We start from the raw sequence: 16,211 nt of genomic DNA, 5'->3' as shown, positions 1-16,211 counted from the left end.
CGTAAGAATAATTATCGAGAAATCCATACGTTGCAAGTTACCCACACCACCCATCCTTAACCCGATAATTACCTTTACGCAGTTTTATAGATATAAAAAAGAGATGCAACTTTTGTTTAAACTTCTTTCCAACATCTCTCATTGTTTTCGAGATATTCCACGAAAAAGAAAATTCTGCACTTCTTTGAAGGCGTGATTTCACCCCCTAAAACTGCACTATGGCACCAATAAAAGATAGGTTTGTCTTAGGCATGAGCCACTCGACTTGCACACAAAGTTGCATGATTTTTTTAATTTCCGGGCTGCCTAACGGGCTGTTCCACATTATTTTCAGATTCTACAATTGAGGAAGCCGTTGGCAATTTCGCTAAAAGGTCGTCGATAACTTTGCACGTTTCCTCGTAAACGGTCATCACATCCGGTTCGCCGTCGATGACCACTAGAAGCTTCCTGTAGTACTTAATTATCGGTCGATTACTCTTGTGGAATTTCTGGATCTCGTTGTAAATGGTGTCGAAGTCGGTGATCATCCTTCCAGTGGTCGTGATCATTCTGGCCATTACTCGATCGTTCAGAACCGAGTCCTGTACGTTTAGATATAAAACGAGATCAGGCCGTCGAACCTCCCTGTCGAACAACCTGCATTGCTCCCTCTTCCTCGGGAAACCGCTCACGATGAATCCCTTCTTCTCCTTCAGATTGTTCAACATCTTCACAGTGATCAGTTCGATCAGTATATCGGATGGCACCAGTCGTCCTTGGGACACGAGTCGCGCAAGCAGGATAGCTCTGCTTGTTCGCGCCAATATCTCGTGCCGAATGATGTCGCTACTTATTATATCGAGGAAACCGTACTTTTCTGCCACCTTGTTGCACAGCGTTCCTGGGATGATTAACAATTAGTTACAGATTAAAAGGTGGAAAAGAAATTCGCTACTCTTAAGCGGAAGAAATTAATTTCTTTATTTGGAAAGATAAAGGTGGACTTTCGTCGAGTAAAGAGGGAAGTTCGTGGACGTTTCTCGGAGTAAGTTGTTCAACCATTGACGGGATAATCAATTGGTAATAATACAGGATAAAGAGGGGAACGATTCCCTTAAGAATTTGGTTAGTAATGCGAAAAGGAAATATTCCGAGTTATGAATGATCGATAACACAGTTCGACAAAATTTGACTATTTTTCGGACCTGTAACATTCAATAGCCGTTTCTAATAGGTTTTCGTGCGCTGAAAACGAATCCGTAAACCATTTGTCGCCATCGCCCTCAGTCTTCGAGAAATTCGATTTTGAAAAAAACTGCAAAATTTTCAAGTTTGAACATCTTTTGTGTTGAAACAGTAATAGTTATTCGGCTGCTTGTTGCATCAAATGCTTCTATGAACCCTCCCGAATACAACGATGTAAGTTATTAGTGTATTATGAACATTTGAATATGTTTAAACAACGATCAAAGGGAAAAGAACACCCGAAATGCATTTTTGCAGATATCTTTAAATTTATTTCCAAAACTAAGGGTATAGGAGAAAATCTAACCACTCTACGCGAGGCGGTAGACATTTTTCCGTCGGAAAGCATCAACAGAAGTGGTAAGTCACGCTTTGTTTTCAATAGAGAAGGAAAGTAGTTTGGCGAAACGTGCGGCGTCGACAGTGGTAGTCAACGACGGCGCGGGATCCACTGCCGCTTAACGTAACACAATCGCTTGACGCGCGTGACTACCACTGTCGGCGCCGCACGTTTTGCCAAACTGTTTCGCTTCTGTATTGAAAACAAAACGTGACTTAACACTGCTGTTGATGTTTTCCGACGGAAAAATGTCTGCTGCATCGCCTGGAGTAGTTAGATTTTCTCCTAGACCCTAAGTTTTGGAAATAAATTTAAAGATATCTGCAAAAATGCATTTCGGATGTTCTTTTCCCTTTGATATTTGTTTAAACATATTTAACTGTTCATAATGCACCAATAACTTATATCGTATTCGGGAGCTTTCGTGGAATAATTTGACGGAACAAGCAACCGAATAGCTGTTACTGTTTCGACACAAAAGATGTGCAAAGTTGAAAATTTGCAGTTTCTTTTAGAAATCGAATTTCTCAAAAACTGAGGGTGATGGCAACAAACGGTTTACGGATTCGTTTTCAGCGCACGAAAACCTATACGACAAAGCTATTGAATGTTACAAGTCCAGATGGCTGTCGATCTGTGTAATATATTCTATATTATTTGGGGAGTAACAGTTAGACATTAATGACATTAGGAGGTTATGCTGTGTATAATCAAGAGAATTGAACCAGCAAAACGAAGTATGTATAAGTTGAGTAACTTTTTCCGGCGCCTGGTCCTCCGTGTAAAAAGATGATAGGCAGCTGAGATTCCTTAATCGGCGAGGCGTCGACATTGATGCCTCTAGGAGTAGAAGAAATTAGAGATTCGGCAGGCTTTATACAATTGCCCATCGAACCGATCGTTTTGTGTATCCTTTCAATTTTAGAACCCCTCTTGTCGTCTGCCGCCGAAAATACTGCACATTTAACTATTCCTCCCGCTCTCCATTACATAATGCGAACATTTCTCTATTTACTTCAGCATATATTCGTACGAATCGCGGCCCGTTCATGGTGTGAAGTTTGAATTTAATCGATAGAAATTCGTAACGTAAGGACCATCGATATGTGACTTTTGTGTATTAATGAAGGTGTAATGATTACATAAAATAAAGAATGATTCAAAGAGGAATAAGAAATAATGCAGATTTAAATTTTCTGTCTCTTCACTATTTTAAACACACATTTACAATATTATAATAATGTAATACAAGTACATAAAAATAAATATTTACATCGTTTTTCATACGTGGTATGTATAACATCGATACTTTCATTTTGTTAACTATATTTGGAGCAATGCGAAACTTTTATACTTCAAAATAGTGTTACAGGTGGATTGTTCAAAGAATAGGAATATACTGGCTATTGTTTGAGAAATTTCACAAAACCAAAAGAATGTAAACAAAATTATGTGCATATCCCACTTCTTCCTTTCAGCTCGACGGGTCGAGCACGACTGTAACGTCCGTAACAACTTAATGCTTTCATGTTTGACGTGGAAGACCTAAAGTATCAGATATATGTACATCATTGAGCTATAAGAATACCTGGAGAGAGAACATCAGTGGGAAGAAGTAGAGGCGACAGCGGTCCGAGGGAAATAGAAGATAACGTGTGAACCTAACCTTCTTCCTCCTATTATCCCTCTCTCTACTCTATGCCAGTTCGCATTGTGAACTTATGTAAAATTGACACTTTCACAAAAAGTTTGAACAAGTGGACATAGATGACAGCACTACTTGACCGTCACAAGATGGCTGAGAGTGTACCGACTATACCGTCCCTCCCCGCGGAGATCTCATAGACGAAGTATCTTGGTCTGTGATACGATATATCCAATGTGGTTATTCCATTCCCAGCAGGATTCCTTCTTTAACGATTACTGATAGTATTATAGGAAACACCCATGACACAGACGAGGTATACGTCTGTGCAATTCCATTCAGACCTCAAACACAGACGAGGTATAGATATACCTCGTCTGTGCCTCAAATTATGGGTCGGTAATACAGTTTGGGTGGCGACACGAACATCCGTAAGGTGTTAGGTCTATCCTATACCTCGTCTGTGCTGCGGCTAATCTTCCAAAAATCCCCATGCTCTGAATTGGCTGAAATTTTGGGAACAGTTTCATTTTGCATAGAAATAATATTTGTGAGTAGGATTTTTGACGGCTTGAATTTTTTTTTATCATTTAAGTGTCACTTCCTATGTTACCGAGACGTTGAAGGTGGAACTAAGTACGAGTACATAGAACTATAAAAAAAGGGGACACTTCGGAAGAAGTCTTATTTATTTTAAGTCTTATTTACTTACTTACTTACTCTGAGACAATCGGTTGCGGTCCAACCGAAACCCACGTTCTCCTCGTGGGTGGTCATTCTGGGATCACTGTGGTACTTTTATTTTCAAAGGGGACACTGAACTTTCTCTTATCTGTTACCGAGACTCGTTACGACTGTCAGCAATGCTAGAAAGAAAGAGGTGTCTAGATAAAAGCTTCGTTGATATATGTAATCCATCTGTCCCCCTATCGTTTCATAAATTTATAAAGTAGGTGGATCGTAGGATACCGTTAACAAAATAGAAGTCATGCAACAGGATTAAATTTACCTTAAAAATTCAAGACTATTGCGATATTGCTTCCCCCTCCGAGTTCTCTAGATTTTGTATCCTTGGAACGAAGAATAATATGCAACCAGTGGCTTCTAGGCACACCGTGCCTTAGAAGGAGTACGTAGATCAGAAACAATCCTTATCCGACTTGATATGTAGGACAGCATACATGATACCGTTCTCGACACTCGATACGTTCGACAGCTTTGAATCATAAAAGCATTAGAAATCAAGTCCCATGATTATACTGCGGCGATGAATGCTTCGAATCCTGGATATTACCTATATCAAAGCTACTGTGGACATTCTCCTGACAACTTTGCACACTCTAAATATTCATTTGTGAAACAGGGCGGGAAAGAAAGTAGGTACAGTTTTGACAGAGATATCCTCTCAAAGGTAAACGCGACTTCGTTTCTAGATAATCGTAGTATCTGAAAAGACTCCGAAACCTTAGGATTCCTCAAAATCTCTTAGGCCCGATTAGATATCAACTTGGTTTTTACTTCGAAGGGATACCCAATTTCAGGATTTTGCCCTAATCAACCCCTAGAGGGGTGGTGAAAACGAGTGAAATGTGTTTTCATGGAGGCCTTAATATCTCTTACTTAGGTCCGAAGCGAAGCGCAGGGTATTTTGCTAGTCCGCAATAAAGATTTCCGCTATACCTCACACACACCTCTTTTTATTCAATTTTAAAGATCGAGCGCCCTTATTGAAAGACCCTTTGTAAGTAGGATTTCTCACGAAACCCAGGTTTGTTGTAAATTTACTCCATCCGGATTTGGCAAACGGTAACGAACAAGACAATAATACGTCAAGTAGTACGAGTAAGCGAATAAACACGCGGACGGTTCGAAGTAAAACGATCAAACGTCCAAGGCTGGTGCATTCAAGGTGTCGCTACTAGTGTGGAGCGGTGGCTTACATAAAAGTTACATGCTTCGACAATAACGTCGACGAATGTGACGCGCGCAGTGGTTTGCTCACGAATTTAATGCTTTACGGTCAGGCGAAATTACTGTCGCGTAATAAACGTCGGTGTATCTGCAAAACGGAATGGGAAATCTCTCGTTCTAAAACTGATTTGCGCGACGACGGTGACGTATAATCGCGTGGTCACGCGATAATTCACCGTTGCATTCACGGGATCACGATTTTCTCATAAAACCGAGAGCACCTTTACAGTTTACGCTTAGGGTTATGGTAAGAACTATTGCGTAATTGACGAACCCTGGCAAAGCACCAGTCCTTGAATAAAAAAGTAGTAGGTAGATACCAGATGCGCGAGGTCGAGAGATGCTAGTACAAAGATATTTGCAAAAGAGTTTAAGGTCTGAAAAGTTGACTTGAAAGTTAGATTATTTATCAACCCTTTACACCAAGTGGCGGAATTAACAGGGCGGCTGATGAGCAGTTGCCGCCTGGGCCCCCGCCCAGGAGGCCCCCTAGGGGACCATCTCCAAAAAAAATTATGATTAGGTATAGGTATCCAAACACTACATTTTTTTCGTACTACTACACTTGGCCCGTTTTCAGTAAACTGCCTCTTCATTTTCCCGAAAAATGGGCCCCTCAGAACGTTTGCCACCTGGGCCTCTTTTCTTAAATCCGTCACTCTTTTACACCCCCACGTAAAGCTTAGAATATATGTTTGCGATGAGTGGAAGATCTGTAGGTACACTACCTTCCACAAATTTATCCAGCGGAGTACACATGCTATGCAACAGGCACTCGTAAACTATCGATAAGTTTTAATCTGCACAGGGTGCAACACGTACCGCCACAGTATCCTATATCCACCCTCATAAATTAGCAAATTCACAGCGTTCCGCGTTTGGGGACCCAAGGCATTCATATATTCTATCGGTTACCACAATAGTTTCGATAAAATCCGAAATATATACGGCTGTATCACTATCCACGGTACCATGCTTGGCTTAGGGTGGCGTATTCTTGCAAAACTGGAAGCCGACGGGACGCACGGCGTGTCGATAAAATGTTTCGTCGGTTCTCGAATGGCTCGGCACCTCGCAAACAGGGAATCGTACACGTTCGATATACCAGGAAACAGCCAACGGATCAGGGGCAACCAGTGAACGCGAACTGATTTTCTTTCGAACGCGATGGATTAAGTGCATTAGCGTCATGGTGCTTACCGTGCGGCTGGTTCCATAACTCGCCGCTCGATAAGATCGAATCGCGCAATAAATTAGGACAATCGCGGAAAATGGATACGGTCGATCGATGATGCCTGAGAAAGAAATACGTGTATATGTCATTAACGCGCAGGTTGGCCGATGCCTGCGCGCACAACTATATTCGAACGCTAGAATTTTTAGAGCGATTAGAAGGCGGCATGACTTACGGAGATTAAAACTAGTATGAGTTAGGTGCTTAGAGATAGCCACATTACGGTGGTTTTTATTCGCAGGTCTCTTTAGCTATGAAATTATTCGAATATGGTAATCTAAAGTGCCCAATGAACAGTTGGCGTAGGAGACTGGCGATAAGAGAACTGATAATTTTGATTGCTTGGACTCCGTGTAAAGGTTCCTTGAGAATTGTTCGTTGACGGAGGTGCTTCAAAAAAGAACATCATTGTTAAGGAGTCATTCTACTTTGATCGGCCGAAAAATAAAGCTATTTTCTAAGATTTTTTTTCTTAGTAAATACAACATATAATTAAATAAGTCTTTTGGGGGTGTATTAAGCTACTCTTATACTGTACAAAACAAAATTTAAATCTAATTCGTTTAATTTGTTTTAAATGTTTTTTATAGCGTCAATGTGGCACCCCCCAAAAAGAGGGATTTTCATGGCGCGGGTGATTTCCCGGCTCAGGCTTATCTTAAACAAAAAATTCGAAAAGATTCTTAATCTGTATGAGTGTCGCTATAACCTGTACATCAATTAACAATTTTTGTTGAAAAATAACAAAATGGCAGCGGTTTGAAGAAAGGGTTGACAAAACACCCTTTTTCTTGGTTATTTTTCGATAGAAATTGTTAATTGATGTACGGGTTATAGCGACACTCATACAGATTTCGAATCTTTTCGAATGTTTTGTTTCAGATAACCCTGCGCCGGGAAATCACCTGCGCCACGAAAATACTCTTTTTTGAGGTGCCATATTGACACTACAAAAAAACATGTAAAACAAATTAAAAAAAATCTTTTTGTATAATATAAGATTAGCTTAATAAATTCCAAATAGATTTATTTCATGTACGTTGTATTTATTGAGAAAATAGTCTTTAAAAATAGCTTAATTTTTCGACCGAACAAACTAGAATGCCCCCTTAAAAGAGTATATGAGAATTACGTATCTTAAAATTAAAATAAACTTGTCTTGGATACTTCTATTGATGAGAATGTGGATTCAACGATAAGGTGAATATAATTAGGGGATGATATTTGCATGAAGCGTAAGAAAAGGGGTCCTCGAATGCACTTGTCCTGCTGGAGAGGCTATTGCACTCTGGAGCGATCTCGATCAGGATGCTACAAATAACGGAAATGGAAGGGACAGGGGAAAAGAGGTCTAACATTACCTCGAGCGAAATAATAGAATTCATTGACATGTAGAGCATGATATCGGTGCCATTAGTCCCCAAGTACAATGATCGAATATCGAAAGGTCCATTGAATGGACGGCAGTTTCATATAGGATGTACTTAAGTTTCCATTGGGAATCGATACCTTCCGTTTCATTGCTAGAATCACGGTGTGTCTAGATTGAATCTAACGATTCCAGAACAGGTTACGGCAGCCGCGTTTCAAAAGGATCGAAGCGAGAAAGACACGATAGGCAACGATGCTGCGGCATCGCATTAACGATATCGGCTTGTTCACGTAAAATTATCGGGCGGCGTAATTTCTGAAGACGGGTTACAACTTATCTTCCTATGATTAATTGAGAAAGAATTACTTTTACTTGCTACGTAGGAACTGCATCGCATTCCTCGCGGAGGCCTGGCGATGAAGGCAACATACTACTTAGAACTAAACTTCCATCGAAGAAAAGTTTTGAGTACTTCTCATTGGGTCTACGTTCACAGTGATCTCTTTGTCAGCCTTGTTCTCAATTATTTTGGCATGGAAATGAGTAATTTGGTAGAGGTAATGTCACTTGAGTTTACAACACTGGGAACGGAATAGAATTATTTTTCGTAATATCTAACAAATCGCTTCGAAATGACTGGAACAGAAGATGGAAGGTATCTTCAGTTTATCATAGAATCATAGAAGTAAAACTGAGGCTCGATGCAGATTATACCGAAATGCCTGTGTTTCAGAGTGTATTTTTTCTAGAGGTCTGTCTTGTTTTTTTTTATACAGTGAGATCCAAGATCCGCATACTCTGATAGGATTAATCAATACACCGTTTGCTGCTACTTTTGCAGCAGAGTTGGAACTTGTACTAAGAAGACCTTATTCTGCCACGATCAATGAACAGCGTTCTACGAATGAAGATAAATAGTTGTCACGAATCGAGGTTGGGAATGAAAAACGTAAGGCAGAGGCTGGACCTAATAATCGAAACTCAAGGATTGGTCCTTCTAAATCTAAATTTCAATTTCCTAGATTAACAGTCGCGAGCTAAGAATGTCTGACACTAACATCTATCAACTAGAAAAGCACGCCGCTGCAGCCAAGTTTCGTGCAACGGAGAATCAAATTCAGAACAGACGTTTCAGTCGATATCGTTTCTTAGAAACACAACCCCACTGCACACACGTATTTTTTAATTCCCACATTCACAGGTATTCGCCGACGGGAAATCTTCATGCAGATTAAACAGCTCTAGGGCGATAATTTAACGATAATTTAAATAAATTATTGGCGTCACCCACTTCAATTTCGACGAGGTCAACTTTGTGCAAGTTAGTGCTTTGTCGGGTTTTTAGTTAGCAATCTAAACGAGTTCTTAGAATGTGTTCAATTATATTTGTCTGTGTGTAATATAATACTCGGTGCTATTTTCTTGTTATAATACGAATAAGATTGTATTCTGTATGTACTCCGCCTTCTACTTTCCCGGTGTTTCATCATTTTCCTGCGTTTTCGCTCGCATCCCGTTATTATCAACAATCATACTCACGTTGCATTAAGTGGTAGCCATCCAACAAACATGATCAATCTCTAACACAGTCGCCTACCGGGATGAAGGAACAATTGTCTCATTTTCTCTTAACTACTGTGCCCGGGTGTATCATTACACCAACACAATGGACCACGCGCGCGGCTGTTAATAAACAAACAATTGCATTTGCCGGTTTGGCCAGATTACTTTGGATAATTGCTCGACAAGTACGCGACCTCTGCTTCCATCGCGGCTCGGTACCGCGCCGTATCTAATTTTTTCTCCGCATCAACATTTTACAACTCGCCCCTGTAATTATCGGCTGCGCGCTTTACGCGGTCCTATGAGTTTGCTTTCACCGCGTGCTTTCGTTTTTACTTAATCACACCATTCCACGTTCCCTTTTCTATCGCCGTTTTATGGCCACGCTTGGTGCGCACTCTCATAGAAGATTTATGTGCCTATAATTCTTGGATTTCTCTGTTGTTTCTTCCACGAGGCTTTGGAGGATACGTCCCGTGTTATGTAAAGACGTCTGCTTTACTAAACGATCGACTTCCAAGTCGTAGAGATTCTGGAGAAATGCATGGATTCATTTGAGACCCTTGAGATAATTAAAACAACACGAACGTCAGTATGAATGAATGTCACTTTAACAACGTTCAGAGCTGTTCCATGATTATTAGTCTTCCTGAATTATTCTTCGAGCTATTTTTAAACAACTGCAATGAAACAAATAGATGACGACTGTGATCCAAGGAAAAAAGTTGACGCGGATCACCCTGTAGACACAGCACGATCGTTCAGAAACGTCGAAGCTTAGGTGGGTGTGTTCCTTTCTCTCTCCCTTGCTTATGTATATATCTTCAGCCCCGATCTATTTGCCGAACCACTCCTATCGATGTATCGATGTATGTATATACACCGCGCACTCGACGCTGATGCAACTCTATTAATGATACTAAATGGCGCTCTCGGCTTGGACGTCACAAAACTGGCACATGCTGCTGGTTCGCCGAGGTATTTTGTGATCGACAAATTGCGGCCTCAACGTGAACGCACCCCCATGGAACTTCCGCGTGATCAGATACTCTTACTACAAAATCTCGTTACAACCACAAAAGATTCAAGATCATATTATACAAATCCCAACGAAATTTGTACTTCACTACGCAAATTCAACCATGTAGAAGAGTGTGCAAACGACTTCCATTAAATTTAAAGTACCTAGTGCAATGATCTATTTCGAGGTCCTAGAATTATTTAAAAATTAACTCAATCGCCAATCATTCATCGAGCACAAAGACTCATAAATTGAAGAACTAGATAATCGACTTCCATATCACAAGAAATTATAACAGAAAATTCGCCAAAATGTAAAAAAATATTTCTTTTCCCTTTTTTATCTACGATTTTCAATATTTTTATGTCGGCGCCTCATCATTTGCACTGTGTAAATCTGGCGCCGACTTAAAAATACTGAAAATCGTAGATCAAAAAGGGGGAGAAAATAGTTTTTATTTTTTGGTGCACTTTATTTTTTTAAGTCTGTTTTAATTTTGACTTTTTAGTCATTTATGTTATATAGCTACATTTACTTATCAAAATGTGGATAGGCCTACAAAAAGAGCTGCTCGTAATAATAATGATGAAGTCGGTTAATGAAACAGATTTCTTATTTTTGGTGTAACTTCAAAATTACTGAACCGATTTCGATAACTCTTTCTCCGTGATCTAAGTTGATTGAAGCTAAACTAAATGCAATAAGTTTCACGACAATCGGTCCAGCAGTTACGGAGAAATTCGCGGACAAACGTAATACATACTAGCATACATACATACACCTCGAACTGAGAACCTCCTTACCCTAACATTGTCAAAAGCTGCTGAAATCGGTTACACGAAGCGTGCCGTTCACGTAGCTGTTTGCGTGTCGCATTGAAAATACCTTAGATGTTTAGGTCATCACCTAATATTAAACCGTGCACCATGATTGAGCGCTCGTCGGAGGAGATTTTAACGATGAATTATGCCCGGTGATGTTATTAACACGCGTATGAATTGCGCGTTTATTTCCATGCGTTAATAAATAACGGTCGGGCGATCTTGGAAAAATTGGAGCAAACCGTGGCGCTGCAACGCGTCAAGATGCATGCTCCTAAACGCCTGTAGATAAAAGTCGCATGGCTGGCCTTACAAAGAAACTATTTATGCGATCTGCAAGGTAAATTGCGGCAATTACCGCGTATCTCTGGCACTGGACGATACGCTCGCAGTTGCAGTTTAATGTCGATCTCGAGTCATCCCTGAAATTCGATCTGGGAACGTTGGGACTGAAACGACTCCACTGAATACAGATACGGCTAAAAGCAGCCAGGATTAAAAAGGACTCGAGATAGTTACATTGACTTCAAATTATCATTACATCCAGCAGCAATTTAAAAGGAATAAACCGTAGCGACTAGGGCACTGCGGTAAAAAGAGTAAAGGTGAAAATGAATTATGTAATAAAAGTTTCCAGGAAGCCAATGGTTTTTCTGTGTCGTTGTACTTGAGAGACGACTGTGGCCAGGTAATCACATTTCATTAATGGAACCCATGCCACTGGACTAATTTACAACTTAATAAATTATAGCCGTACACTAATGAGCAGCTTCTGAGCAACGATTGCTGTGCAAGCGCGAGGAATTTCTGTATCTAGGAGACACGAATGATACGTCTGAAATGTCGATTACGGAATATTTGACCTAGCCAGAAAATAATGTTGAGCGTGGAAAAGAATCGAGGCTGCAAGAGATGCAGTAATAGCTGGTAATTTTATAGCCAAGTCGCGGCGCTTATTAATTAAAAATTTATTAGCGAAAGGAGGCCTGGCTATTAATATTTGCATGCTTAGCGCCAGGCTGTTAAGTAGAATCTGACATCCTGCCTTCGAGACGCAATATCGATACGGAACTCAGCGGACTTACGAAATTTCTGATAAATCGACGGAGAGACACTCTCTTAATGCGTCTCTCACTGGGAACCTTCTAAATTGCAATTCATCGCGGCAACGTTGAGGCCCTGCAGGAGAAAACACCGTTCCGTTTCGTTCGTTATTCAACGTGTAAATTCATCGATCGTTGTCGCTTCGACGGAACAATTATGACGCAACGTTCATGATCCCAATGGATCGTGTCATCGAGTCAACGACACTGCCAATGGAAGTGACAAAAAAGCAGGTAGCTCACTGCTTGTATAATTGTGTCCACTTGACGTAATGTGGTCGCCTGCAATTAGCTTCATGCGCTAATTTTACATCTTTCGAAACGGTTGTTTAGAATTCGGCGCCAAGAATTTGACGGTCAGGTATAAATAAAAAAGCTTTGGAATTCTATTCACAATTGTCTCTTGTAATTTGTTTTAAAGAGGTTATCAGACAGAGTGCTTCGATTTTAAATCCTTCATTGCGAGGGGTGAAATATTACCGTAATTCCGAAAGATCGTAATTCGCTGCAATAAGCATCAAATTTTATTGCCTGTTGCCAGAAGCAATAATAACATTCATTCAATCACCGCGGGCTTCTAATAAACAAACAAATTTATAGAATCACGTAAATAAGTACCGTCATTAGAATTTAACTATCCGGTCGATCGTGTTTTAATTTAAATATCGTGATACGGAAAACAGACAGAAATTCTTGTCAGCTTTTTAGCAGTACTGTATACGATCCACTATGCATGTAAGTATCGCAGCAAGTAGATCGTGAAATCGCGTTTCATTCATCGGCTATGTGTAATGAATTCAAAGAAATACGTATTTTATGCTTAAAACGTGTGATACATAAATTTTACGACCGACACGGTACAGAAACATATTTCATCGTTTCGGGGCGTGGAGTTGATTCGGAGAAAATGTCTAAGTACAGAGAATTTTCATACACACCTTGCATATATTTTCTCACGTGTATCTTGCAACGAACTTTATCACTTCGTTCGCTCAAGATTCTGATCTATTCACGACGAATACGTCGTGCTAGCTACTTAGCACGTGGAACCCGTCCTACGAAAACACTACTGTCATCGAAACGTCTCCCCTTTTCCCTAAGTCACGAAGATGGTTTATCCATTCCTTCGCGCAGCCCGTAGAAGTAGCGCGTTTCATTTTTTCGTTGTTTCCCATGCTACTCTAATTTGTCTCCCCACGAAATGCCCTTCTCGTCACCCTTAATTGCATCACAGAATGGCACAAAAATTGTTACTGTAAAATTTTTTGTTAACATACAGCATGCCACGAGAATGCATAAGGAACGCTCAATTAACATAATCGATCGGTAAATCAAAGGTGTCAGAAGAGATTGCAATATTAAGTTCGAATTCTACCATTACCGAAGTTACAGCCGTTCACGGGCTTACCGAAACGGATGACTACTAATGTCTAATACTACTGCCGTACCTCGTGTTCGCTGGGTTGGCTGCGCAACCCGATAATCTTCAGTTATCATACAATGACGCAATAATACTATTACTAAATTCATAATCACCAGTCCCCGCGTATTTACACACAACGCGTCATAAAGGGAAGCAAGTTCCACACTCGCGATATCGAAGCAATTAAACCGCAACTAACTTCACCGGAATAAGTTCATGAGCCTACGTTAATCAAATGCATTGTTCCCTCTCACGCTCCCGAAATATCGAATCTCCTCTTTGGACGCCCTTTACAATCGCAGCCTCGCGTTTCCACCGTAATTTAGTAATTAAGTGTCGGTAGTCCGGGGGTAGCGATATTTCCTCACCACCCTTAGCTCCCTTATTACCGCCGCCCAGACTTAATAAGATGCAATAAAGACGTACTATTCTAACTATCGTTTTGGCGAGGGCAAATTAGCCCAATCATTTACGGACGTGGCCGCGCGCTCGCGCGATCGAGAGGATGATCCAAACGCGATATATTTATACGGCGCGCCGCGTAGACCAGAGGCTGATGAACGATGATGATATAACGAGGGAGATGCACTCCGGACGTCTCGTAGGAATGCAGCAATTTAGCGATATCAGCCAGGCCGACGCGGCTAATTCTATCTGCGCCGCTACTCGATAATTTGCTCGGCGGAAAATTAGATCGGCACCGCTGAGAAATCGCTAATTACCGATCGCCCGTCCCGCCGACGGGACGATGCCTGGACAGACCGGTGCCACCGCCGACGCACAGCCGCCAATGGATTTCGCCCGTTCGAATTTTATCGAATTAGAGCGAATTAGATCGACAGCGCGGCCGAGGGTGCCTGATCAGCGTGCGCGACTGGCGGTCAGCTGGAACAGATGTATAATAACAAGGCCCGTCCAAGCGTGGCTCGCAATTTTGTATCGAATTAAAGAGTGATTAAAGTAGCGCCACCGACATCGGGAGTAGCGATTAACGGTCGTTTCGCTGCTCTATGAAAATACTCGCGCCACTTGTGGCGCAAGAAAGTACGCGCTTCAACGGAGGGGTGCTATGCATTCGATTTGACTTAATTAATTTTGAGCGCAGCGTGCCGAGGAATATGTAACGACGTGCGGCAAAGTGGTTTTATTGGTTTAGTGCTCGTGGGCGTGGTGTTCCCTCGTGGTTTTTCATTTCCCGCTGACGACGGCTGGAAATGGGTCGCCGCGGAAACGTTTAACGTAAAACGTTTCAACGGCAACATTGTATGGGGTTTATAAATCCATTGCAGCCACTCGAAGCATAGTGCAAACACTCGTGATGATATATTTCAGTATAGTGAAGCTCGATTAGCCAATAAATAATCCAAGAGAAGCGGAGCACTGGTGGTCTGGGCCCTAGCGTCGGGCAAATATTGTTACGCTCGTATGCGAGATATACCTATACGCATGGAATGCCGATAAGCGAATTTTCTCATGAGTGTGCGAATCGAGGTTGTAACGAAAGTCGGAAAAATGGGATACTCGATGTATCTCGCGGTCCCACGTTCCTACCTCGGCGCAAGTATTAGATGCAAAGTATCATAGTGCAAGGAGGTAAAGACGCGATTCTAATGTGCGTACGTGAGTTTAAGTAGTGTGAAATATTAGTATCGCGTTTCAGATTAATATCGTGTTACGTACATGACACTGTGTCCGCGAAAAGTATCATTGGAGCAGCAAACATTGTTGTTGCTACGATGGCTACATTCGCTAATAAAGATCAGGGACACGAAGTGAACTACTCGTCTCACTGGTTTTCACAGTCATTGTAAACGTAATCACGATATAACTGACCGAATCACCAATTTTCATTAATCATTTCACTGTCCACCGTGTACTAACCTTACATGTGGGACAAGAAAAGAAAAAAGAATGAAAACGCGAAATATACTTAGTTCTGTTAAAAATACGAAAAAAATTAGGAGAAGTAAATTGTAAATTAGTGGTAAAGAAATAAGAATACATTGCCAAAGATGGTAAAGTTGTCAGTGGCAAAGTGTTTGAAAATAAAAATGTTTGAATTTATTTAGCAGATCGGAAAAATACGTTTGAACACTTTTCTAATTTGAGAGACATTCAAACGGTTAAAAAACATATTTCCGTACAAATTACTGATAAAATTTTACAATGATAAATAAGTTTGACATTAGAAGAGCATATATGTTGTGAAACATTTTGTTCAATAATGGAAAAATATTTTGTTAATGCGCCCAAACGCAACGGTCTAAAAATATATCTCGAAACAAAAAACACATGACTTACAACACTTTCACAATCACCGACACATTTGTTTTTCCCTATTGCAATATTCTCTAAATCTCAGAACTACGAAATTCAAAGGAACTTAGAAGAATAGAAGTCTATCTGTGCCTTGGACGACGGATAGGCTATCAAAGGACAGGTACGCCATAAGCGGGATCGCAAAACACCGGTTCAAGGGATGATATCCGAT

The 16,211-nt window shown here is 40.9% G+C and overlaps 1 protein-coding gene across 1 annotated transcript; it reads right to left on the bottom strand.

Moving 5' to 3' along the window:
- Window positions 1-290: 290 nt before the first annotated feature.
- LOC143368827 (adenylate kinase isoenzyme 1) lies at window positions 291-3,706 on the bottom strand. The gene is made up of 3 exons (XM_076811932.1): window positions 3,640-3,706; window positions 2,325-2,534; window positions 291-883 (listed from the first exon to the last, which is right to left on the bottom strand). Exons 1-3 carry the CDS (start codon window positions 3,704-3,706, stop codon window positions 291-293), a joined length of 870 nt encoding a protein of 289 aa, XP_076668047.1.
- Between the last annotated feature and the right edge of the window lie 12,505 nt (window positions 3,707-16,211).

The sequence above is a fragment of the Andrena cerasifolii genome, chromosome 5 (genome assembly GCF_050908995.1).
Source record: "Andrena cerasifolii isolate SP2316 chromosome 5, iyAndCera1_principal, whole genome shotgun sequence".
Classification (NCBI taxonomy): domain Eukaryota; kingdom Metazoa; phylum Arthropoda; class Insecta; order Hymenoptera; family Andrenidae; genus Andrena; species Andrena cerasifolii.
The sequence above is the reverse complement of the archived record's forward strand: the minus strand, read 5'-3'. Positions and strand labels throughout refer to the sequence as shown.